Source organism: Acyrthosiphon pisum, chromosome X (assembly GCF_005508785.2).
Source record: "Acyrthosiphon pisum isolate AL4f chromosome X, pea_aphid_22Mar2018_4r6ur, whole genome shotgun sequence".
NCBI lineage: Eukaryota > Metazoa > Arthropoda > Insecta > Hemiptera > Aphididae > Acyrthosiphon > Acyrthosiphon pisum.
In genome coordinates, this window is record NC_042493.1 from 94,762,548 (window position 1) to 94,787,590 (window position 25,043).

Genomic DNA, 25,043 nt, shown 5'->3' on the forward strand with positions numbered 1-25,043 from the left:
ATTGGTAGTAAATATACGACTGTCGAGTGCCGACTTCAATGCTGTATGGCTGTATGCCTATAAAATTCGTATGAACAAGAAACTGATAAATAAATATTAATAATAAAATTATTAGGTTTAGATACTTAATTGTATCGAATTCCACATTGTAATCGGTGTAATAAAGATAAGATAGGTTTACCTATCTCTTACAAAATAAGATATATTTTATAATTTTATATGAAACAAAAATAATAATCGAAAAATATTGTAATAATATACTCATGTCACAAATTGACTTATGTTAGGTGGTAAAGTTGCCGCGGACCCCCGACATGAGTGTTGCGGACCCCCAGGGGGCCGCGGACCACAGGTTAAGAACCGCTGATATAAAGACAGTGCATTTTAACTAATCGTTATAGTAATGTAAAATTTGAAACTAAATTTCGATAGCGCAATTTATTCATCTAGTCGTTACTCGTGGTATAAAAATAAACTATAAAGTAATACAATATATCTATCTCTGTAAATTGGGCTGCGTCCCTACATTTAACTACAATATACTATTTATGATGTACCTATTTATAGCATAACTACTGTACTTATCGAAAATGTACGTGTCCTTTTATTCAGACATTAAGCATTACCAAAAATATGTTATTTGAACTTCCAGTAAACGGTGAACTTTGTAGTTCTTAAAATATTAGGTATTATCGTTTTTTGATTTTATGTTGAACTGCTGCCGAGTTTCGATTGACTTTGACATCAAATTTACTTGAGTACAACATTATGGTAATTTATTTTTCTAGCTTTTTAGCACTCGTACAAACTATAATATGTTACATAACTACATATAGTTATAAAAGGTTATTAGTTATTACTTATTATATTCTATAAATATATATTTCAAATGTTTTTTTAACCTAAAGCAAATTTCCAATTTGTGGAGTAGGGCGCAAATTTAGTGATGCACGTAGGACGTCAAGATGGTGCAAGATGTACTAGTTAGCTATACTAAAAAATGCCTATATATAAATAATTTATTATACTCAATAAAATATATTTCACTAAGTCAAAAGACTTGGAAATTTCAATGTAAATTTCCTCATAAGTTTTTATAATAGCCGTTCAAAGACATTAAAAATACTTATTATGCATTATTTTTTTCTTATAAGCATAATATAAACTTCAAATTGTAAAAAAATTCATCAAAATCAAAAACATTACCTAAATATTTTGTATTTAAAAATGTATAAAATGTCCAATTGTTATAGATAAGGATTAAACATTTAAAAAAGGTAAGATAAGTAGTTCATTTTGTAACCAAGAAATTAATAAGATATAGGTATAAGGTATCATTGTTTTTTTTTTTATAGATATTTTAAATACGACTAAATTAGTTATTTAAATGAAGAATATTTTAGTTATTCACAACTTATGTATACATAAATAGTGAAATTGAGTTTACTGTAGTGGTTAAAATGACATTAACTGGTCTTAACTGGTGGACACCTTGCTGTTAAAATTAAATACACAATCATAAAATAATTCAAATATTATTTACTCAATTATAATATATAGGTAATAAAAATGATATACAATTTGTAGGTATATAAAGTAAAATATCATTTTTAATAGCTACACAATAATAAATATATTAATGTCTAATTTGAAGGTTTTATAACATATACCTTAGAGCAGTGGTTCCAAACCTTTTTACCATCACGGACCACCTTAATTTTACAAAAACTAGGAAGACCTTTTTTTTTTTTTACATTATGTAATATAAATTTATAAATAAACGACGTAATATACACGCGCTGCGCCATGGAATCGATGATAACGATTGTCGGGGTACATAATATTTCAACTGCCTCACTTTTACGAATTAGACATTATATAAAATAAGAATGAGTTACTGCCTTCTTCGTTGGAAGTTGAGAAAAAACAGTTATAAATTTTGTATCACGCCCTAAAGGAAAAATGAAATATTTTTAAATTTTGTTGGTATGGCTCGCGGACCATAGGTTGGGAACCACTGCCTTACAGTGACAAAAAATTTTACATCATCTAAATTATCTAAATTAAAAAAAAAATTTTAACTTAAAATGTCTGCAAAAAAGACCTGCGTTTAGTTAAACCTACTATACTATAATATTTAATATATTTAATATTAACTATGCAAATAATATTAAGTATTAGTGTATTACAATAAAATATAATATATGAGCACGTGGTAATTAATCTTGATAATAGCTTACTGACGATTGACAACAAAGTTGTAAGTAGACCCAGAGATCAGACGGACTTCTGAATAGAGTGAATGCTAAGACCTGGGTTATCCGAAAATATATTGGTCAGTGGCGCCTATGAGCCTATGAACCTAGCTGATACCAATTTTCACATTTTTTTGGTAGGTGAGAAGCTCAAAGTAGGTGAACTGCACGGTGTTGGAGTTTCTGAACGGCTCCTTGTTGAACTTTTGGCCCGTTTTAGCTCGTGGTATTCTAAAAAGATAAATTAGTTTTATAAACCATCTATTTATAAAAAAATATTAATGAACTAATTAAAACATACTATCTGGTTTGAATTGTACGAGTATGGTAACTGAGTTTCCACAATTCTGTACAACATTTGCAGCTAACTCATATGTTGCACAACTCAAATTTATTCCGCAGAATTCTAATAGCTGATCTCCAACTCGAATACCGACTTTGTAAGCCACACTATGTTCATTAGTAACAGAAGATATAAAAACTCCACTATTGTCAACACAAAATATCTGAATTCCTAGAGGTTCGCCTGATTTCTCTATACAGATCCGTCTCAACTCGCCATATAATGGACCACTTTGAACATCTCTTAGAATTGGTCTTTTGAAATATCTGAAATATTTATTTTATAAGTAATTAGTATTAAGACTGTTAATAATTTAGTTTTAATACTAACTTTGATGCCCAATCATATACAGTTTGTCGCTTATTAGCAGGCTTAGATATTTGTCTAGGATTAAGAACTTCAACTCTAAAAGTAAGCATTGGGCTGTCCGTTTTACTACTTATAGATCTCTTAATACCCTCAGTCGATATGCCAACTGCACCACCACTACTTTTATTAGTCACACTTGGGTTGGAACTGATTCTAAGTAAAATGAGTAATACATTAAATCATCTTAATTATAATTATTATATTAAAATTATACAATTTTATTTATCAAATAGTATTTAACAAAACAAAATATTTTAATGAATATCCACTCCAACAGTAAAATTAATACTTTCAAAAACTTATATCATAACATTTTAAAATAAAATTACTTTTTTATACAATGCAACTTCCATTTAGCAAAATTTTATGTTTGACTAAATTTTTTTGAGTACCAAATTAGTTTGTTTTATTTAACGAATTTACAATTTAATGATATAGTTAAAAAATAATTTAAGAAATATACTCATGTCAAGGAATTTCCAAAAAAAAATATATTATTATTAAGTTATTTTATAAATTAATTTACTCAAAAAAATTTTAATATTAAAAAAATTCTAGAAAATAAACTACTTGACTTAAATAAATGTTTTAACCATTAAAATTCTTCTAAAAGTGGGTGTCTCTCTGCTGTACAGTAAATTACAAGTGAGTCTCTGTAATGGATGGTGTTAAATTTTATTTAAATGATAAAATATCATAGTATTAGAAAAAAAAACGATTCTCAGCAAAAGACGGTCAGATAATCTATGATATTACTAAGTATATTTGATGATATGATTGTGAATAAATATAACCTATCTACGTGGAACCTTGTTTTAAATGTTCAATCATTAGCTATAAAAGTAGAGCATTTTATAAATGTGTAACCACTAATAATTATTAAATTTAAAATTTGATAAATTTTGTCAAAAATCGACCATTAAATGCTTACAAAAAAAAATGTGAATATGTATTTTTAAAATTTTTAAGCTGTTATTGTCAAAATATATTAGAAGCCTTTTAATAAATTTGCAAGCAATTTAGTCAACAAATACAGTTTTATTGATATTTATAGAAAAAAAAACTAGAAAAATTTTAATTTGAAATTTCCGTAAACAGCTCAAAAGAAGTCAAAGTATTTTCAAAATTGCATGGTGTATAGAATATGATAATATAGGTAAGAATTCAGTAAAATTTTCGTGTATTTACAGTTATTCGTTTTTAAATCACAACAAAATCGAGTGAATATCCAAGGTTGTAAAAATATGAACTTCAAACGCCCATAGCAATTTAATTTGACTATCTTGTAGACATCTTTTTTTGTTGTTGATAAAGGTAGAAAAACTGATGAGGAATCTTGTATTACATTTTCAAATCTTAAATTTAAAAATTTGAGTTTCTAACTCAAAATAATTTGCAAATTTTTGTGATTTTTGTTTTGTCAGCATTTGAACTTTAAATGCTTATAAAAATAATCGTGAATATTTTAATATTTTCCAAATGTCGTTATAACAATATATTAAGTCTTATATTAAATTGTCAAGCTTATTTACACAACAAATAAAATTGTATTGACATTCATTGAAAAAAACAAAAAAAATTGGAAACTGAATATGTCTGTAAACGTTTTTAACTGATATATAATTTACAACATTTCAAAAATTTCTCATAGCTATAAATATCTCAAAAAGGCTCAAAATTGTTGAAAATATTACCAGGTAAGGAAAATAGTAATTTTAATATTTTGTGATAATTATAAAAGTCTAGGATTATTCTTTTTTGAATTACAACAAAATATCAAACATTTATAGATGAAAATTGGTTTATTTATCTATGAAAATCCAATATCGTAAAAATTTTAAATTCAAACGCTCATAAGAAATGAATGTTCCTTTCCGGTAAACTTTTTTTTTGTATAAGGTAGGAAATTTTGTGGGGAATCTTCTATCGAAATAGTTTGTATATTTCGAAATTTTGATGAAATTTGTCCATATTTGAACTCTAATCTAGTCTCTAAATGTATATGAAAAATAATATGTATCTTTGTGTATTTCGTGTTTATATATCTTTAACATTTTTGAACGTACATAAATGAAACTTGTAAGGAACCTTGCATTACATTTTCAAGCTTTTTAACTAAGTAAAAAAGTTTTTATTGAGAATAATTTAATAATATTTACAAATCTCAAAAAATTTTTCAACGCCATAACTATTAACTAGCTTAAAAAGAGTCAAAATATTTCAAAAATGTTACCATTTATCGAAAATGCTAATATAATTATTTGGTGAAAATACCAAGGGTCATTCATTTTTGAGTTGCACCAAAAAAAAAAAAAAATAATAAAATCTATTTTTCTTTTTAAATTACCACTTTTACACTTTTTTCTCAACGTTTTTTAAAACTACTTGGAATTTTTATTATTGACTTCCCAAAAGTACCAACTAAAATTGGGCAATGTTAACCATCTAAAATGTTAAAGAAGAACAAATTAAAACAAACATCATTGTAAAATAAAAACATTCTTTCGCTCTACTCAAAACCTAAAATTTAAAAATATGATTAGATTAAAAGTTATTTCATCTTTCAGGTACACGCTGTATACACAATGTACTTCTAAAGCTATTCGAATGTCTTTGGAATAAAGTATTAAAAATGCATGTTGTTACTAAAATAATAAAACTTATGATATGTAATATTATGTTATTTTTTAACAACTTAAAATAATGAGTGCCTTACGTAGATTGGATCAACCAGCATTGTTCATTATATTCTAATAGTTTTAGATTCTGAGCGGATCAATGAATACATTGATTTTACAATGATTCGTGTTTATTTTTTAATTTTTAAATTGTTAATTTTTTAATTTATATGTCTGCAATCACCATTTGGGGCAGTAAAACTGCTTCGATTTTCTTCGAAGTGGTTAATGAATCTATTTGGTGTATTCGGGAGGTTAAAATTTCCTAAATTTTCAAAAACCCTGTGAAAAACAACATAACAATTAAGGAAAAGCGGAATTTTTTACACAAAATCTGTTTTGGTTTTTGACTTAATTCTAAAACAAATGTATATACACGAAATTTTCACTGGTTGTTTATATTTGCATTTTCTATACACTATACAATTTTCAAAATAGGTATTTTGAATCGTTTTGAACTGTTTACGGACGTTTTCAATTTCCAACTTTATTATTTTTTTTTATTATGAATGTCAATAAAATTGTATTTGTTGGTTAAAAAAACATGAAAATTTAATACAAGGATTCTAATAAATTGTTACTATTACAGTTGAAAAATATATAAAATCCAGTCACAATTATTTTTTATAAACACTTAAAGTTCAAATTTTGACAAAATACGTAAAAATTACGAAAATGTGTAAATTATTAAGAGTTATAAATTCCTAAAATTTTTCTTTTTAAAACTAAGATTTTAAAATGTGATACAAAATTATTATGAGTTTGTCTATCTTTATCAAAAAAAAATGTCATTAAGGAAGTCAAATCAAATTTTTATGAGAGTTTGAAGTTGAAATTTTTACGACAATGGAAATTCACTCGATTTCTCAAGTAGTTATTTTCTTATTTTGTTGTAATTCAAAAATGAATAACCATAGCCACTTGCAATAATAATAAATATTTATAATATAAATATAATATACTAGCTGAACCTGTGCACTTCGTTGTCCATTAAGTGTACCAACTATATGTGACTCAAACTTTGTTCAATTCGTTATTTAATATTCGGTGTATGGTTTCAAAATTAATCTCAACTTTTCCGTTGCCCGGAATAAAAATTCTGATTCGCAGCAGTACATTATGAGGTAGGCAATCTACCTGCGGTAGATCGCGGACCCCGTACTGTATGTACGTAAGTGTATGATTTAACTCTTAAGTATCAAATTTATACCAAGTTTGTCGTATTCTACCTATGGTGGATTGATATAATCAATTAATACAAAATCCTAACCTAACCTAACCGTACTAAAATCAGATGAATAAACGCAAACGCATACAAAAAAACCATTTAGGAGGAGTTCAGTCACAACACAGAATTATTGCGCTTAGCAACACATTCTGCGATTCATTTTTATATTATATGAAATCAACAAACATTCCCGATTAACCAATAGCAACCAATAAAATATAATGCACTGTTGCGCCACTGTTGTATTTTTGACATACATATTTGAGATTTCCTACCTTTCCGGTGGATTCTCCTAAAATTTTATTTCGTAAAAACCTTTTCTTGGCAGTTACGAACATCTTGAAAAAAATTTGAGCCAAATCGGACCAGACATTCTCGATTGATGAATTGTTATACATTTTTGTCTCCAATTTTATATATATAGATAGATTAATATAAATATAAATATTAATATTAGTATTAATACTTTCAACTCCCCTTTTACCCCCTCAGATGTCAAATTTTGAAAAATCCTTTCTTAGCGCAATCCTACATTGCTTAAGGAACCTCTGTACAAAATTTCAAGTCTCTAGACCCAGCGGTTTGGTCTGGGCATTGATGAGTGAATAGGGGCGGTCTCCTATATATGCATATAGATTATCCTATGCTTGATAAATTTTTCAAGATATTTTGATTGTTTTCGAGATGTTTATAAACATTTTCAATTTTGTTAGTTTTTTTTTTTTCTATAAATATTATATAAATTTTATTTTATGAGTCAAAAATTGTGTAAATTGAATACAAGGCTACATATTGTTACAATTGTAGTTTTAATTTTGACCAAGGTTTCACGTAAAATTCACAAATTATTTAGTAGTTAAAAATGTATGAAATGTTCAACTTTTATTTCTAAGGACTAAAAATGTAAAACAAGGTTTCGCGTAAGAAGTTATTTCTGTAACCAAAAAATCTCAAAAATATAAAAAAACAGTTTTTTATATAGTTATTTTATGTTCGAATTTGGATAAAATTACATATTTAATAACCAAGAATAACGAGTTTAGTTATTTTGTTGTAATTATATAATATTAATTAAACTTACCAGCTACTGTATAGTAATAAGTAATAACAATATAAATATAATATAAAATATCTACACTGAAAAACCGTCTCCGCTCAGAATCGCTTTTCATTTACAATGTTATTATATCATTGAATTCAAAGTTAATACCATGTGTTACACAGTGACCCACTTGTAATCTACTATACAGCAGAGCGACATCCACTTACTCGCATTTTTTTTACTTGAGCATAATATATTATTTTAATGCTTTTATGATATGAATTAACAAAAATGTCAGGTAACATGTGATGTGTTATCTACGTCGAACAGTCAACATCAGTAGAACCAATTTTATGTTTATACTTTTAATATTATAGTGTATTGATTTATTATCAAACTTGAAAGTAAGAACTACTAAGAACATTGTACATTTTTTATAATATTTAAACTTTTTTATCAAGTTATGACTCGCTGGGTACCCACGCAATAATGTAAAAACTAAATTTATATTTAGCAGAACAAATTGTATTTTCTTAGCTTTAATATAAATGTATAGGACTGAATCAACATAAAAACACAAAATTTATTCTACTGAAGACAAATTTGCTATGTTGTAAGTTTGTAAGACAGAAACAACACATATGGGTATGATCTTAGTATTTTCTTCAAAATAAAAATTTACACTTAAAATGAAAAAATACAAACATACCTAAATCTAGGAGTTTCTTTCTTTCTAGGAAATGTACCAACTTCATAACCATGATAAGATTCTGGCTTATCTTCACCACAATAGCCGGTATTAGTCATAATGCGATGAGGTGATCCATTTATATTTCTATTGTAATCCATATCAACCGACTGAGAGCGACTGTGATTAAACTGTATAATATAATTATCCATATTAATAAGAAGTAAATTTATATCATATTTATTTCATTTATATTTTAATTCACTTGAGAAACATGAGTGTAAGGCGGTTCCAAACAGTCAAACATTGATTTCCCGCTATGAGATGGAGATGGTTGAGAATATCTACTGTATTGTGGAATGGTCAAATGATTAGCATTGGTTGATGATGGTAAATACATATTTTGTGATGTAGGTCTTGTTGCTAGGCTATCCCCTGCATTACTTTCAGTACCGCTATTTTTATATTTACCAGTTTTCATTTTAACATAATAGTCCATTAAGTCTTTACCAACTTTACCAGACCTATTTAAATAAAATAAGCAAATAGTTCAAATAAATTATATTTTAATATGTATAATAAAATAAAATTTTTACCTGACAGAGAAATCTTTAGGTGAAGTAACAGTTTTTGAATTATTTTGTGATGAGGAAGACAGAGGATTATTTAAAAGTACGGACAGTGGCAAACGTTCCTTATTTTTATGAGGAAGAAGTGTTGTACCAGTTCCATGTTCAATTACAGAGACACTTCTAACTTTTGGCCAAGTACCACCAATCTTGTCTAATTCCTTAGATTTTCTATGATGACTATAAAAATAAAAATCATAAAAGGTATGCTTATCAAATAAAGTATATTATTATAAAATAAAGTCACCTAACTTTAAAAAATAAAGTATAAATATGCAATGAACTGATTCACATCTACCTAAGAGTTTTGTATAATTAAGTATTAATTATGGGTTTATCTAAAACAATTTGTATGATATTTATTTCATTTGATACTGGTATATATTATAAGATGTACCTATGTAACTGTCAATGTGCGAAATTTGATTTGATGCATACTTCCTATGTACCTGATCTGATCGATAACCAATGGCAACCAATAAAATAATAAATACTAATTTCTATTAATTATTTCTCCTATAACCAATAGCAACCATATATAAACAAAAATTCCATCGTAAATCTAAATTCCTGTTTGAGCACCTCATCGGGTTGGACCAACTGGGTCCAATTGTGAATCCAAACCATCCAGGGAATTACTCAAACATTCACCAAAAATGTCATTAAAATCGGTCCAGTTGATGAATTACTATACATTGGAAGGTTGTTATGTGTTTCATTCACCTTTGGCTTAACAGGCAAATAGTAAGACCAGTGAATATTACATTTATAAATAGACTTACAAAAATTTCAATAATGAAGATAATATACTACTGTGTCTGACAATAAGTTTTGCATTATACGAAAACAATTTTTTAGTGAATACTGATACATCTATTTATTTTATTAATATATAATAATAATTATATATTTATCTTATTCAGCTTCATTCAAATGTGTATTTTATATTTTTTACTTTTATTTTCATAATTGTAATTTTTGGCTACTATTTGTTTTAAACATATTATAATGATTTATTCAATAAAATGCATTGAATCTAGTGACTTGAATGTCACGAGAATAATATTAATAAATAATAAATTGTTGTTTTCATAGAGGTAAGTCAGTTAAAAAATGCGCTCGTCTTAAAATAATTTGTTTATATTTAATGTAAGGAAGTTGAGATGCAAGAAAGTGAACAATTTTTCTATAGAAATTGGTTCCAAAAACTGTACGTAATATACTGGCACAACTTTTATTGGCATACTATTAATTTGGGGGACCCATCAAAAAACTAAAATTACGTAACTGCCTATAAATAATGATAGCTTTAAGCTGAAACTGGCAGTTACTACTTAATTCTATAATAGACTTGACAGTTAAGAATTGTTTCATTATATATTTAACTAAAGAGTTAATGATACAAAGAGTTTCTTTTGGAGAGTTACAAAATCCTAAGAAATTGAATGGTAACAAATTTGGAAAAATCTGTGCATATTAAGACAAATTGATGATAAAGAAATTATAGCAGTAGTTATGTTAAAAATAAAGAAACTAGGTATAATAAACCTAGAAAAAATAAATAATTACCAAAGATATTTAGTATTAGTTGGGGGTACAGGATGTAGTTTAAAAGCATCAATTACAGAATCTAATTCTGCTATAGCATCCTCTTGATCTTTCTCAGAGATAGAATTATTGACATGTGAAGGATTTCTATGAGGTTTTTCTGGTACATCGACCATCACTCTTCTTGACTGAACATATTGAGGTTTTTTATAGGATTCTTGATGTATTGAATAACTAGATTTATCTGTTTGTGTTGCACTGTTAGTATATTTTTTTATAAATACCACGATTTCGACCAGAACCACAATTTCCAGCACAATATGTTGATTTCATAGTAGTAATGGTTAATACATCACCAGGTTCATACAGTAATAGCATTGCTTCTCTTGATTGTTTTATATTTTCTACTGATGTGTTATTAATCTAAACAAAAAAAACAGAAATAAGAATATCCAGACAAATAAATTATTTTCATTTAAACATTTACTTACACTTAATACTCTATCACCAACATCTAAATTTCCATCTTTAGCAGCCAGAGATCCAGGGGTTATTTTATTAATGTATACACCAGTTTCCAATGAGATTCCATGATCACAATTATTTACTTGAAGTTGAGTTGTGAAAAAACTCCTAGATGGAGAAGCAGGCTTTCTTCGTCTTACAACCAAAGTAGCACTGCTTAATGATCTTATAGTCTCCAAAACTAATTGCTTACTAATTGATGTACAATCAAGGCTATTCACTTTTAATATGCAATCATTAACTCTAGGAGGGAAAACATACATAGATATTAATATTACGAAATAGTATAAAAGAAATTAAATATTTTAAGTTATCGTTTATATTTATTAAATAATAAATTTAACTGTTCATAGGAAGTCATCACACTATTTGATTTTTCTTTCAAACCAACACAAAACATAGTAAATGTGCATTTACCAGAAATAATCTTGTATTGTTACTTATTAGCTATAATATTAAAAGGAATTGATCTATCATAAGAATATCATCTGAATTTGAGCTATGAATATTTTAGGTAGTTATAATGCACTTTAAAATTAAAGCATCAATAAAAGCCTATGAGGTGCCCTAAATAATATTCTTACCATTAATTATTATAATCTGTCAATTCACTCCAATATCAAAACTAACAACACCAAATTGGTTTTGCTGTCTGACAACCTTTTAAATAATTAGTGTTTTGTTAGGAACCCCTGTTAATTATGTAATAATGTAGTGTAAACATTTTCACTGTGCGTAATAACCAATTGCCCAGCAAAGGCGGTCTTAATGTCTATACAGATTACAGACAGAGCCTGGGTTCCTGCTGGATAAGCAGTAGTGTTACTATCATCAATTAGGCAAAACATCATGTAACTATCATTTGTAAATTTTCCGAAATCTTTCTTAAATAAAAACATCTATTTCCGTAAGTAATGTAATTCTTTTAAGTAAAGGGACAGTCCTAAAATGTTGTCAACATTTGAGTATTGAAAATAAGTAAGCGCTCAACAGTTTGTTTAAGTTTTAAAAATAAAAATTTATAGATTGGATATTGTATTGTTGAGGTAAATATGCATTTAATTAATTCAATTAAGTATTTGGATTTTATATATAATACACTATACACTATCTGATCCCGTGCACCTTGTTGCCCGTACAAAATGATAACTCTTAATCAAATTGTGATTGTTCAACTCCTTTTGGGTGTAACTTTTTGCAGAATGTGCGACTCGGCCCCACCTTGGTAGGTGCGAATAGGCAATGTGCGAAAATTAGATTTTATGCATGTTTGTACCTGATCTGCCTGATTAACAAATGGCAACCAACACACAAATAAAATACTCATTTCTACTAATTACTTCTCCTATGACCAAAAGCAAACATTTTTAACAAAAATGTCCATCATAAATATCAAAATCCCTGTTTGAGCACCTCTCCGGGTTTTAATTTCCCATTTTTAAATAAGAATACAACACTCAAGGACAATGTAGCATTCTAATGATGAAAGAATTTTTTAAATCGGCCCAGCCTTTCTTGAATTATAATTAGTCTCACATTTTTTAAACTCTCTTTTATATATATACCTATTTATATAATTTACATACTATAATATAGTTATAGTATAAAATATATAAACAGATTTAAAAATATAAGTATGTTCAACCTCAATTTCCTTGCTGCAACACTTCCTTCATTGACAGATGTTATATAAATTGCATTATCATTGGGATACAAAGGATCATCTCTTCCACCAAGTAAATCAATTCCTAAATCTTCATTTGTCCCTAAAACACCCTGAAAATATACATTTATATTAAATCATACGTAAGCTAATAATACTTTAAATAATACTTACTAAATCAATATTTAATATTTCTGTATCCCAGTCTTGAAGATTGGTATAAATTGTAGAGTCTTGATTATAACGACCAGTAGCCTGTAATTGAAGTAAACAAATTTCTTTTTCTAATTCAACTTCCATTTTTTCCCTACAAAAGAAGAAAACAAATTTGCATAGGAAAACAATTGCATTTTAAACTATTACTATCATACTTAAAATAATTGAGTTCTTTAACTGTATCACTTTTTTGTTTTAATATATCATCACAGTCTCTAATAGCAAGCGCTAACTTGCTCACAGCATCATCACGCTGTTTTCTTAAACTGGCACAGAGGGTTCGTATACTTTCACGCTCTAACATAATTTTATCGCGTTCACTAAAAGCCCAATCACGACGTCTTTTAGATATTTTTGCTTCCTCTAGAGACTCATCTAATTTATTATAATATTTATTTGCTAAATTTCTTAAACGTTCAATTTCCTGATTAGCTACATCTAGATTATCTATACGTTCTTTTTGACAAGAGTTAAATAAATCTAAAGAAGCATCTTGTTCTCGTGAATTATTTCTATTTTTTCTTTCTCTTTCACTACTGGAGTCATAATTTAAAAGACTTTTAAATACTCTTTGAGATTCATTTTTAGTTGTTATCTCTCCAAATCTTTCCTGATAATCATTACATTCTTTAAGTATTTTATCACGATCGTGTAATGCTGATGATATTTCACGTTTTAATGATTCAACGTGCAATTGTAGAGTTTTCTTTTCATCTCTACAAGATTTTATTTCATTTTCCAATAATTTATTTTTGTTGTAAGCTTGAGATAAATCTTCAGAGAGCTTTTCGAGTTCATTAAGAACATTATTTCGTTCACTCATAATGAGTCCATATTCTTTAACAGCAGAATCATGAGCTTCTTTCAATTTTTTAAGTTCTGTTCTACTTTTAACACTAAAAGCAACAGCAGCTTTCATTTCTACGAATGCTTCTGTATTAGGTTGTTGAATTTTTTGTATAGCATCTTGAAGATCATTACGTTCTTGAACTGTTAAATTCAATTGGTGTATAGCAGCTATATACTGTTGTTTTAAACCATCTTTTTCTCGAAAAGCTATATCACGTTCTTTAAATAATTCATTACATTGTTTTTTTAGTTGATTAATTTCATCTTTCATCATGTCCATTTTTTCAACAGCTGCTGAATGAGTAGTGTGAGTTTCATAATCTTCCGGCCTTGAATCATATGAGATGAAGTGATCATTATGCGAATCTCCACTTGCTGTATCAACTTCAGAAATAACCTGAAAAATATTTTAATGACGTAAAAATATTATTTTTAAATATTTAATGTTATAATTTATTTCCCTATCTATGCTAAAATATATTATTGAAAGAAATAAATACCAAAAATACAAATTTTGTATAAAGTATTCAAGTAATATCCCCTGCAATAGAATGATGGACATCATAAGTAAAATAAAAATTGTATCTTCATCTCACCAAACTTTATCTCATTTCAAATTTATACATACATGGTTGTCCATAGCAATAAGTATTTGTTATTTTATTTTTGATTTGTACTGTATTATTATCATAATATCACCTATGAACGTTAGTTGTTATTATCTAATTTATGTTTTTGTGCCTTCAAAGTAAAGAGTATTTTATTTTTGTAGTAATTTTAAGGTAACAATAGCCCATGGAAGTTAATAATGATATGCAGTAGAATCCGCTTATTACGATGCCATATATAACAATATTTCCCATACAACGATTTCCAGCCATGTACTTAGTTGGTTTTAAATCCCACATACAGTATGTTTTTCTCATCCGAATATAACAAACTAGTTCTCTAGGGCCTTTGAAAATCATTACAAGCTGATTCTAATGTATTTTTATTTAAAAGTAAGTGGAAATATTTAATTTATAAAATATTAAGTCATACAAGTAAATTAAAAAAAATAAGAATAAAGTATAATTGTCCAAATCTGGTTGTTCCATCATATTTAGTATAATAAAAAATAATCAAAGAGTTATTTGATAATTTTGTTTGGGCTAGGTACCACAATTTTAGAAAAATGAGCATAACAATATTATACTTCATTTATGCCCCTTTATCTTATTCAAGATTTCCTTCAAACATTTTTACCTTACAAAGTCCATAAACTATCAATACATAATAAAATAAATAATGTTATCTTATAAAGTGAAATCATTCAAGTCAACAAACGCTTAAAAAAAAATAATATAGGCCAAATAATTAATACATCAAAAAATAAATATGTGTTTACTATTTACCCTAAGAATATTATATATTATGTAGTACATATGTATAAGAATTTGATTAGAGTATTAGACAAGGTCAAAAATACAGACCTAAAATTCATAACAATACACTGAATGACTAGTTTGTACTGTAAGCAGTAATATACTAAAATGTTATTAAGACTATGAATAGGACCACTATTATTTAATTACTTGATTAATACCTATAAAAATTACAAAGAAATTAGATAAGATATTAATCCTCAGTAAAATCAATTGTATAGCTCCTTCCAATGTTTAAAAAGCAATAAGAAATATGTACCTGTTCGGATCTATTCAAAATAGGTTTTTCGGCATTTAGTTCAGTACTTAATGAAGATGATTCTTGGTCAGCCTGTTCAATTCGATTAATCAAAACTTTATTTCGATCCCGATAGTATTCCAATTCTTTTCTTGACTGATCGAATCTTCGCATTATTTCTCCATGCTGTCTGTGTTAATAAAACAAAATGTATGATATCTACTTAAATTATTTTTCAGATTTGATATTAAAATAATTGTATACTTTCTCAACATCATCAACTCATCCATTGCTTTATCACATTGTTGCTTTAATCTATCATAATTACGTTCACGGTTACTATTAGCATCTCGTTTGCGATCATTACTTCGATCTGAATCACATAGAACAAAAAAAATAAATAAAAGTAGGTATACTGATTTTAGGTAACAGATTTTACAAACCAGTATTTTTAGGATTTTCAATAGTACTGTTTGATGACATCTTAATATATTTAGTCCAAAGCACAGAATGGAAATAAGAGTTTTTTAATTTTTTGAGCTTTGACAATTGAATGTTAATTGTGGAATGTTAATAACATTTATAATGGGATGTGCCGAATTTCTCCATGACTAATAGTTAATAAACAAAAAAAATAATCAATTAATGTAAAAAAATGAAAAAATGGAAAATTAATTTAAATGTGAGAAACAATAAAACAAGTTGAAAAAAATATAATATATCATTACCTATGTACCCAACAAAAAATAAACGATTGCAAACTGTATAGGTAAATAGGTAGTAAATACTAATGAGTAATGAATATTCGTCGGTCTATTCGTTATAATATCAATTCCTTTTTTTTTTAGATATTGGCATCATTTGTGTTACAATTTTTTAAAAAAAAAACATATTATGATGCAGTTTTTTTTTTTAACTGAAATTGTATAATTTTATCCAACATGAAATTGTTTCATATAACCATATAGCCAAGAGAGGAAGAACATGAAATAGTGAAAGAGTCCGCATAAGGAACTGTACCTATATATCTTACTACTTTGTTTCTTTCTCACTCACTCTATATCGTACCCCTGCGCTGTTCATTAGTTTATGGGTATATGTGTATAATATACTATAGTAATATTAATATATTATAGTATATTACACATTTCGGAACTCCGATGTAATGATTTTAAGATATAGAAAAAGGCATACCTTCATATTATTATAATTGTATTACCTATTGTAATATACGATGGACAACGACATTTGCGAATTAAGGAATTAGGCAGACGAAACGTCGTTTGAAACGTTATCATCTTCTCCTGTAAAATCTAGCATTTTAGACTTATAACCTTTGCTGTTTAGGCCGATATATTATATAAAAATGATTTTTCGGTTTTACCGAACTTTTTGAAATAAATTATTGAGACGGCCAATGAAAACACACATAAATAACGAAAATGCGATCAGTACCGACTTAAACATTTAAGTCGTCGAAATACAGACTTTCGGTGGCACTGAAAGAGTTACAAAAACTTTATAAACGAAGTGCAAACACGTGCAAACATTAAACAACATAAAAATATAATGAAATATTAAAAACGACACTCATGGACGACTCTCAGCATCACGGTGATAACAATGATACAACTATCACACGCAACAGTGCACGCCGCGCCGCCCACAAACCAGCATAGAGAAGATAATATCTTCTCTACACCGTGCACCATAGATACTATATAGTATCCGTGACAAAAATGTGACTGTCATTTTCAGTAAATCTCAGTAAATTTACTCAGTAAATAATAAAAAATTCTACTCTACAACTTCAAATTTTAAATTGCTTTGGTCAATTGTCAACAATGCATATTAGGTATTATATTATTCATAAAAGAAAATAATAATTTTACTTAATTTTGTAAAAAAAACAACCACTAGGTACCATCAATACTATAGTATTTTATTTCTCGTTGTGGACGATAATCTTTAACGATTGTTTAAATAAAAATAAATACATTTACTATTATGGTAAACTGCGTGTGACTAAAATATATCTACTTTTAGTTTAAAAAAAATCTGTATAATACTATGATACATCAGTTATTGCTTAATCAACAGTCGATGGGATCAACATAAATAAGTATACGGAGAAATCAACATAAAAAAATATCCAGTAAAATCGATAAAACCTCGCCATTAAGGTCGCCGCCACACACTGCAGCAATGGCGGTACAATTCTTTTGTCTCGGCGGTGCCACCACGATGGCGGTAAAATTGTGTCCAGCTTCATTTCACCGTAACCGCTACCGCTGAGTACCGCTGCAGTGGGGACCATAGACCTTATACTAATAGCCGAGCCTTCCGTATATCATAATACGCACTATGAGCCGCGGTGAGACAACACGGTGATACAGCAAAATTTGATGTCAGGTTTACCATTCTGTACAATATTTATTGTATAAAATAATATTGTATAGATAGGTACTTATTTTGTGACTTATGTACCTAGTTGAAAATTAAACTATCGCCTTAAGTTAAAGTACAAACTACAAAGTACAAATTTATAATAATTATTTATAAATTATAACATTTTATCGTACCAAATACTACATACGGAATAGATAGGTACTTATTTTACCGTCTGATATTGTATAAAATAATATTGTACTTTGCTGTGCGCCAGCAGCGTCCACAAGTCCTATCAATCGAATTACTACTATTTCCCGTTTATTGGCTAAGTGTCAATATATGCCCTTGTGACACCTGAACACTGGTCTGGATTGAGTGGAGTAGGGGAGGGGGGAGAAATTAAAAAGGGGAATTAAACTTTTTTTTTGAAAACAGATTTACAATGAATTAACAAAACAAAACGTTCTACTGATATTAAAGCTATTCTGTGCAATCAATATACACATTTGATCATATGCGTTTGCCGTCGAATAGCAAAACCGCAAAACCTATTCTACTGTGATTAAACTAAACATTTCTTGTGGGCCATAACTACTGTGTTAGTATCAGCGTACCAATATCAAAAAAGGTAAATATTGTACAGGAGAGTGTTTTTCATGTTTAATAGCATACAGACTACAGTCATTTGTAAGTTATCTTCAGCCATACCTACAAGTATAACAAAATGTATTTGAAAACTTATTGTAAGTTTGATTATGCACTTTTGAAAAACTTAAATTTACTAGCAATAATATTTATTAATAAATCAATAAATATTTTGAGATAAGACCTTTTTGCATTAATCATTTTATTAGATGACTACTTACTATTTATATTCATATACTTTTCTATACACCACACAAGTTCACAAGAACAAACACATATTATAGTTTACAAACGCGTAACGACGACATTTCATTGTGTTGTTACAGTAAGAGGATCGCAAGTTGCTACTTCCTACCATTCACAACTCTATCAGCTACCATTTTTTCCAAACTAATCTAGTTTTACAAAAGGATTGATTCCTAAACATCTAATGTTTTTGATAACATAGATTCCAAAATAAATAACAGTAGATATATAAAATATTTACCATGTGTTTATTTTATCAATTCCTGTACTTGATAAAATTTTCAAAATATTTTAACTTGTTTTGAGCTGTTTGCTGACATTTTCAATTCTTTATTGAACGAGTTGGATAATACAATTGACTTATTAGAATATTATATTGTGTAAAGTAAAATTTAGGTCTGAGAGTAAAATATTTGAAATCTAAGAAAAGAAACTGTTAACAATTTAAGGAAAATATATCTTGAATACAGTTTAAATTGATTAACATATTATCATTACATCTAAAGTTAAATACAAATTATTGAAATCTATTTGTATCTATTATTTAAATTTATGTATTTTGGCAATACAATCAATACAATTGTGAATAAAAAAAGATATTTTTCTTAAGCAACGAAATGGACATGAAAGTTTAGTGCATTACAGCGGCAGTTCTCCGTCATTTAAGGAGTTGAATCCATACATGTTATACCTGCAGGTGGCAGCAGGACAATACCCTGCCAGCCATGCTCTTTTAAATACAAATACAACCGCTTATTTTAAATTGAAAAAAGTTGATCATAATTTAAAATCTCCAACAGAGAGGTAACTGGTAGAAATAGTATTGTTACTTATTCGATTTTATAAGGACAGTACATAATCGTCTTATGAGGATGCCTCCCCCCCCCCCCCCCCTATCAATTAGTTATTTATGTAAAACTGTTTATGCGAAAAGAACCGCTTTGCCTATATTCAGGGACCATGGTTGAGAAACCAAATTATTGATACACGTTAGAGACTATTATAATATTTGTTATGCCAGGGGGAGGGGTGGGGGGTAAAAACAATCATTACGGGTTGAAAATATATATTGTTTTCATCAATTAGTCAGAAAACTATATTAGTAAACACAAAATATTTAAACTCAACTATAAAGAAATGTGTTTTTGTTGGTATTATTGACAATTGAATCAGAAATAAAAAGTAGGCCATACAGATTTTGAAGAAATTATCACTTAGTTTTCAAATCTCCAATCTAGAAGAAAGTTATAAATGTATCTAAATTATTATTAATAATAAAATTAAGGTAAAAAAAAAAAATGCAATAGGTACTAATAATTAATAAATAATATATTTTTGTACATATTAATTTAATTTAAGGTTATTTGATAATATTCTCATTTTTTATTTCTAATATAATTGTAGATATCAATATTTTATTTTTGAGTTCACTTAGAAATTATTTACCAAACTACTGTGTGTACTGTAAAAGTTATCTATATCTTTTAATTTTTGTATGTGAAGGTTTTCGACCTTGAAGATTTCCAAGGCGGTGAAATACTGACATACGACTGACCAGACAGTTGTGGTGCGATACTAAACTGGCTTGACAATAGTTTTTTTGTGAAGTTGTGGTTGAGAATATTTTTTTATGTAGGCACTATTATTGTTATTTTTGTTGGATCCATCTGTATGAACAACAATGTTACCTATTAAAAAATGATACGCATAAATTATTTTTATGATATACTGTGGATAATATTACCTATAACTATATCGTTTATAATAACATATTGGTAGCAAACATGGGCGGATTGGTACGAGAATTCTGTCAGCCAGAAAATGTATTCACTAATACATAAATTATCAGTAGTTTTACACTCAGAATCTAAAAGAGAAGCTGTTGAAGCTAAAGATCTCTTGAATCAATTTTGTAAGTTTAAAATACTATTAATGTTATTTTATGTGGATGACATTTCAGGCATCATTAATCATTTTATATTTATCTATTTACTTACAAAAATCAAATTTAGATATTTAGTGTTTAAAATTTGTGAAGTCAACTATTTTACAACTAAGTATTATAAGAACTCTAGAAAAATTTGACAAATTTTTTTAGGAAACTTTAATTGCAGCAAAAACTGCAAATATTATATCATTAGATATAACTGATTTAAATACAGTCATAAAATCAAATTTACTTCAAAAATGTAGTACTGATAGTCATATCCTAGTCAAGGTTAATTATAAGAAAAATGAAACACAAGGTACAAGTATTAGTAATAAAATTGTTGCGTTTAGACAGCAATGCTTTGAGATAATTGATACAATTCTTAGTGAATTAGCTAATAGATTTGAAAAAAATAATGATTTTCTTACGACTATTGATGCATGTGATCCCAATTCTACTAACTTTATGGATGTAACAAAACTACGGCACCTAAGTGAGTTATATGAAGAAAACTCTACCACAATAGAACAAATCATATCACAGGCAAAATTGGTAAAAACGATGTTGAATGAAGCTGTTCAAATCTCCGATGTCCGTTAAGAACTCACAAGTTTAGAACCAGCATTCAATGAAATAAAAAAAGTAATAACCTAAATATATAAGGTTATTGCAGTAGCATCCCCACTATATCATTTTATCACGTTAAAAAATTAAAATGGCAGCGTAAGGGGACGCCATATACTGGCTATACTATGATATTATAATATAATTATGCTATGATATGTACTGTACCCTTACGCTGCCATTTTATTTTTGTTTTATAACAATATTGGATATGTGCAATAATCTTGTATATTTAACTAGAGTTCTGGTTATTCCTTTGTCAAGTGCAGCTGCAGAAAATAGTTTTTCATTGTTAAAAATTATTTAGTTTTTTAATACTCTTAATGTAAACAAATAAACCATGTTACAAAAAGGATAGGTAACAGCCAAAATTAGAAACTCAAAAATTTACTACATTTATGTAGGATAAATATTCTTTAAGTAGTTCTGATTAGACTGCAGAACAAAATGGGCCTACCTACCAAATTATTTTGTGCTAGACACGCCACTGATGTTTTGCATTTTATTATGAATTAAGAGGTTAGGTATATATACATTTTGGTAAACTTACAAGTAACAGAAATTAATCGATTTTCTTTAGATGGTGGTAGAATTCTGACAACTGATAAATCAAAAACTGTTTCATCAAGACAATTGTTATCCACTGTTGAAATGTCTAGTCCAATTTTTTCGACAGATACATTATAACATTCCTCTGAAAAATAAATTACATTAAGATTACTTACATGGTTTAAATATACAAGGTTATTGCAATAGTACCCCCAATATATCATTTTATCACATTTAGGAATTAAAATGGTAGTGTAAGGGGACGACATATACCTACTGGCTATACTATGAAATATACTAAGATTTGGACTGTATCCTTACGCTGCCATTTTATTTTTGTTTGATAACAATATAGGCATACAACAAAATTAAATCAAAATTAAAATTACCGAATTCTGTAGGAACTGCCTTTGGTAATAGTTGAGACTTGTTGGCACTTGAAAACATATTTTTGCTAGAATGGTTCAAACAAACATGGTAGTACTTAGCCAGTACACCAATCGATTTGTTTAGCAAATCTTGTCGCCCACATTTTATTAACAATGCCGTAAAGTTTACAAACATTTTCCTAGTTAAAAACACAAATGATTATTATTAGCAAAAACTCACCGAAGCACATCCATAGGAACACTAAACAACCTGCATCCTTTTGCTTTTATTGTCCTATTGGAATAAATGCCACTTTGGACTAAACACAACATAACCATATTAATAATATTGTTGTCTAACCATAGAACAATAGTCTCACTGCACGCAGAATAAAGTCGCCGAGTCAGGCAGAACAACGTATAGGTAACAGATAACTAATAACAGTATTATTATACAGAAAGACATACAATAATTGTATAAAACTATAAGCCGACCAAACCGCAAAGAATGTCACAATGGTACGAAATTTAAAATTGAAAATAAAATTAATAACTGATATCACTGATTATAGTTTGATAACAAAAGAACTTACCTCGATAATTTCGGTGCCGCAGTGTTGTGTCCACCTCCTACGATTTATCATACCTACCTATTAAATGTATGGAATTTATTTGAACGTTATTGCTTCAAACAACATGGCAGAATATATAGAAATTACTTGGTTGGCATGAGCGTAAATTGATGGTGGGTAGGAGGGTTTGGCCAACTCTTTATTACCTAGTAGGTTCGTGAAGTTTTATAATATATGAGATAAAAAATAATCTACAAACATACTCCAAGATTCAAAGGAATCTATTGGTGCCTATAACTTTACTTTTATCTCAATCAGTTAAGTTATATAATCGGTGAATATTATACGCATTATATATACCTATATATGATGTATGCAGTTTTGTAAAGTACTTAAGTAAAAGTATTTGAGTAAAATTATTCAAATACTTTTTAAGTAGGTAGGTACTCAAGTACGTATTCTAAATACATTTGAAAAAAGTACTTGGGCACAGTATTTGAATACTTTTTTGAGAGTATCTGTATTTAAAATCAAATACTATTTTTAAATACTTTTTTCGTCTTACTTTATTTACAGGGACGCCAAAGCTCAATAAAATAATACAAATTTGAAATTGTACAACATTTTTATTTATAAAATCGTTGACATAAGATCGTTCATCGTTGTATTTTGGTATATATATATTGTAATATTTTTAGTGATATATAATTTAATAGAATGTATACAGTCCGTGGATTTCCTAATAAAATTTCACTATTTGAAATACCTTTACTCGAATTATAGACATTATACAAGCAACCAGCATTTGGTTATTCCTGGTAATCCGCCCTTGCATTATCGCAGAATATGATTGAATAACATTTTACATTTGTAACCATTTTAGGCCTTTAGGGCCATTACAATATCCGGTTAAGTGTCGGTTACCTTTAACCGGACATTGTAAGAACGGCCCCCTTCGACTAAACTATGGACTGTGTACTAGTTAAAACTTAAGAGCATCAAGTATTAAATATCAATACACCATTTATATCGTGATGATTTTATTATGTTTTTTAACATTTAATACAAGATGGTGCTAAAAAAAAAATTAAATCAGTTTACTAATAATTAAATTTATCTATAAAGTCATTACTCATTAGGCCAGGGTAAAAAGGTAAAACATATTTAAAAAAAAAGTATTTGAAAGTATTTAAAAGTATTTGTATTTGTACTTAAATACTTTTTTTTTCAAGTATTTAGATTCGTATTTTAAATACTTTTGAAAATAGTTATCTGTATCTGTACTTGAATACTTTTTAAAAGTATATTTTACAAGACTGGATGTATGTAAGTATGTATTATGGATGTTACTATTACTAATTAATGCCAGTGGCGTATATAGGGGTCAGGGGGGAGGCCCCCTAGGCCGGAGCCCATAGTGAAATTGGGCAGTTTAAATTAAAGCATTTTGTGTATGTCTACACTGTCTACAGTTTTTCCCCATGATTTATTTAGCCGTTTGTAAAATCGTTTTTGATGAATCAACAAGGAAATGTTATAGATTGTCAGGACTTGCCTTAATGACCGATGTTCAATTCACAGTAAGATAACATTAAAATATACCTATATATATATAAATATATTAAATTATCAATATTTGTTTAAAAAATGTTTTAAATATCCCAACCCTGATTAAACTTATTAAATATAATTACAAAGATATAATTTTATTTTATTCACTTTTCACTTTTCACTTTGAAAACAATTTAACTTTTAACGACGGCATCCATTTGAGAGACTCAGAATTTGGAGCCCCGGAGCAAATTCCCTTCGCCCCCCTAAATACTCCACTGCTTATGAGTTGTGAGTATTTAATTACGAATCTATGCGGGAATTCAGAAATAATTCACTGCAGGTTATATGTCAGCCAAATAAAAAATATTCTTAGCAACCAGCTTTGAGTTATGACTGTCTAAAATATTGGGTATCTATTTTTGTGGAAATAGTTCATTGATTTTACTTACTTCAACAAACATGTTGCCGC

At 28.0% G+C, this 25,043-nt stretch overlaps 2 protein-coding genes across 2 annotated transcripts; both read right to left on the reverse strand.

Moving 5' to 3' along the window:
- Window positions 1-2,200: 2,200 nt before the first annotated feature.
- On the reverse strand, window positions 2,201-16,178 carry LOC100570644 (disks large homolog 5-like). Its single transcript, XM_029485309.1, has 15 exons — window positions 16,139-16,178; window positions 15,960-16,068; window positions 15,717-15,885; window positions 13,340-14,430; window positions 13,214-13,275; window positions 12,951-13,071; window positions 11,272-11,548; window positions 11,065-11,203; window positions 10,802-10,997; window positions 9,200-9,412; window positions 8,869-9,127; window positions 8,625-8,794; window positions 2,929-3,120; window positions 2,557-2,864; window positions 2,201-2,486 (listed from the first exon to the last, which is right to left on the reverse strand). Exons 1-15 carry the CDS (start codon window positions 16,176-16,178, stop codon window positions 2,380-2,382), a joined length of 3,453 nt encoding a protein of 1,150 aa, XP_029341169.1. The 3' UTR covers window positions 2,201-2,379.
- Window positions 16,179-20,351: 4,173 nt separating this feature from the next.
- LOC107885904 lies at window positions 20,352-23,060 on the reverse strand. The gene is made up of 4 exons (XM_016809668.2): window positions 22,720-23,060; window positions 22,470-22,648; window positions 22,082-22,225; window positions 20,352-20,665 (listed from the first exon to the last, which is right to left on the reverse strand). Exons 1-4 carry the CDS (start codon window positions 22,785-22,787, stop codon window positions 20,553-20,555), a joined length of 504 nt encoding a protein of 167 aa, XP_016665157.1. The 5' UTR covers window positions 22,788-23,060; the 3' UTR covers window positions 20,352-20,552.
- Window positions 23,061-25,043: the final 1,983 nt, after the last annotated feature.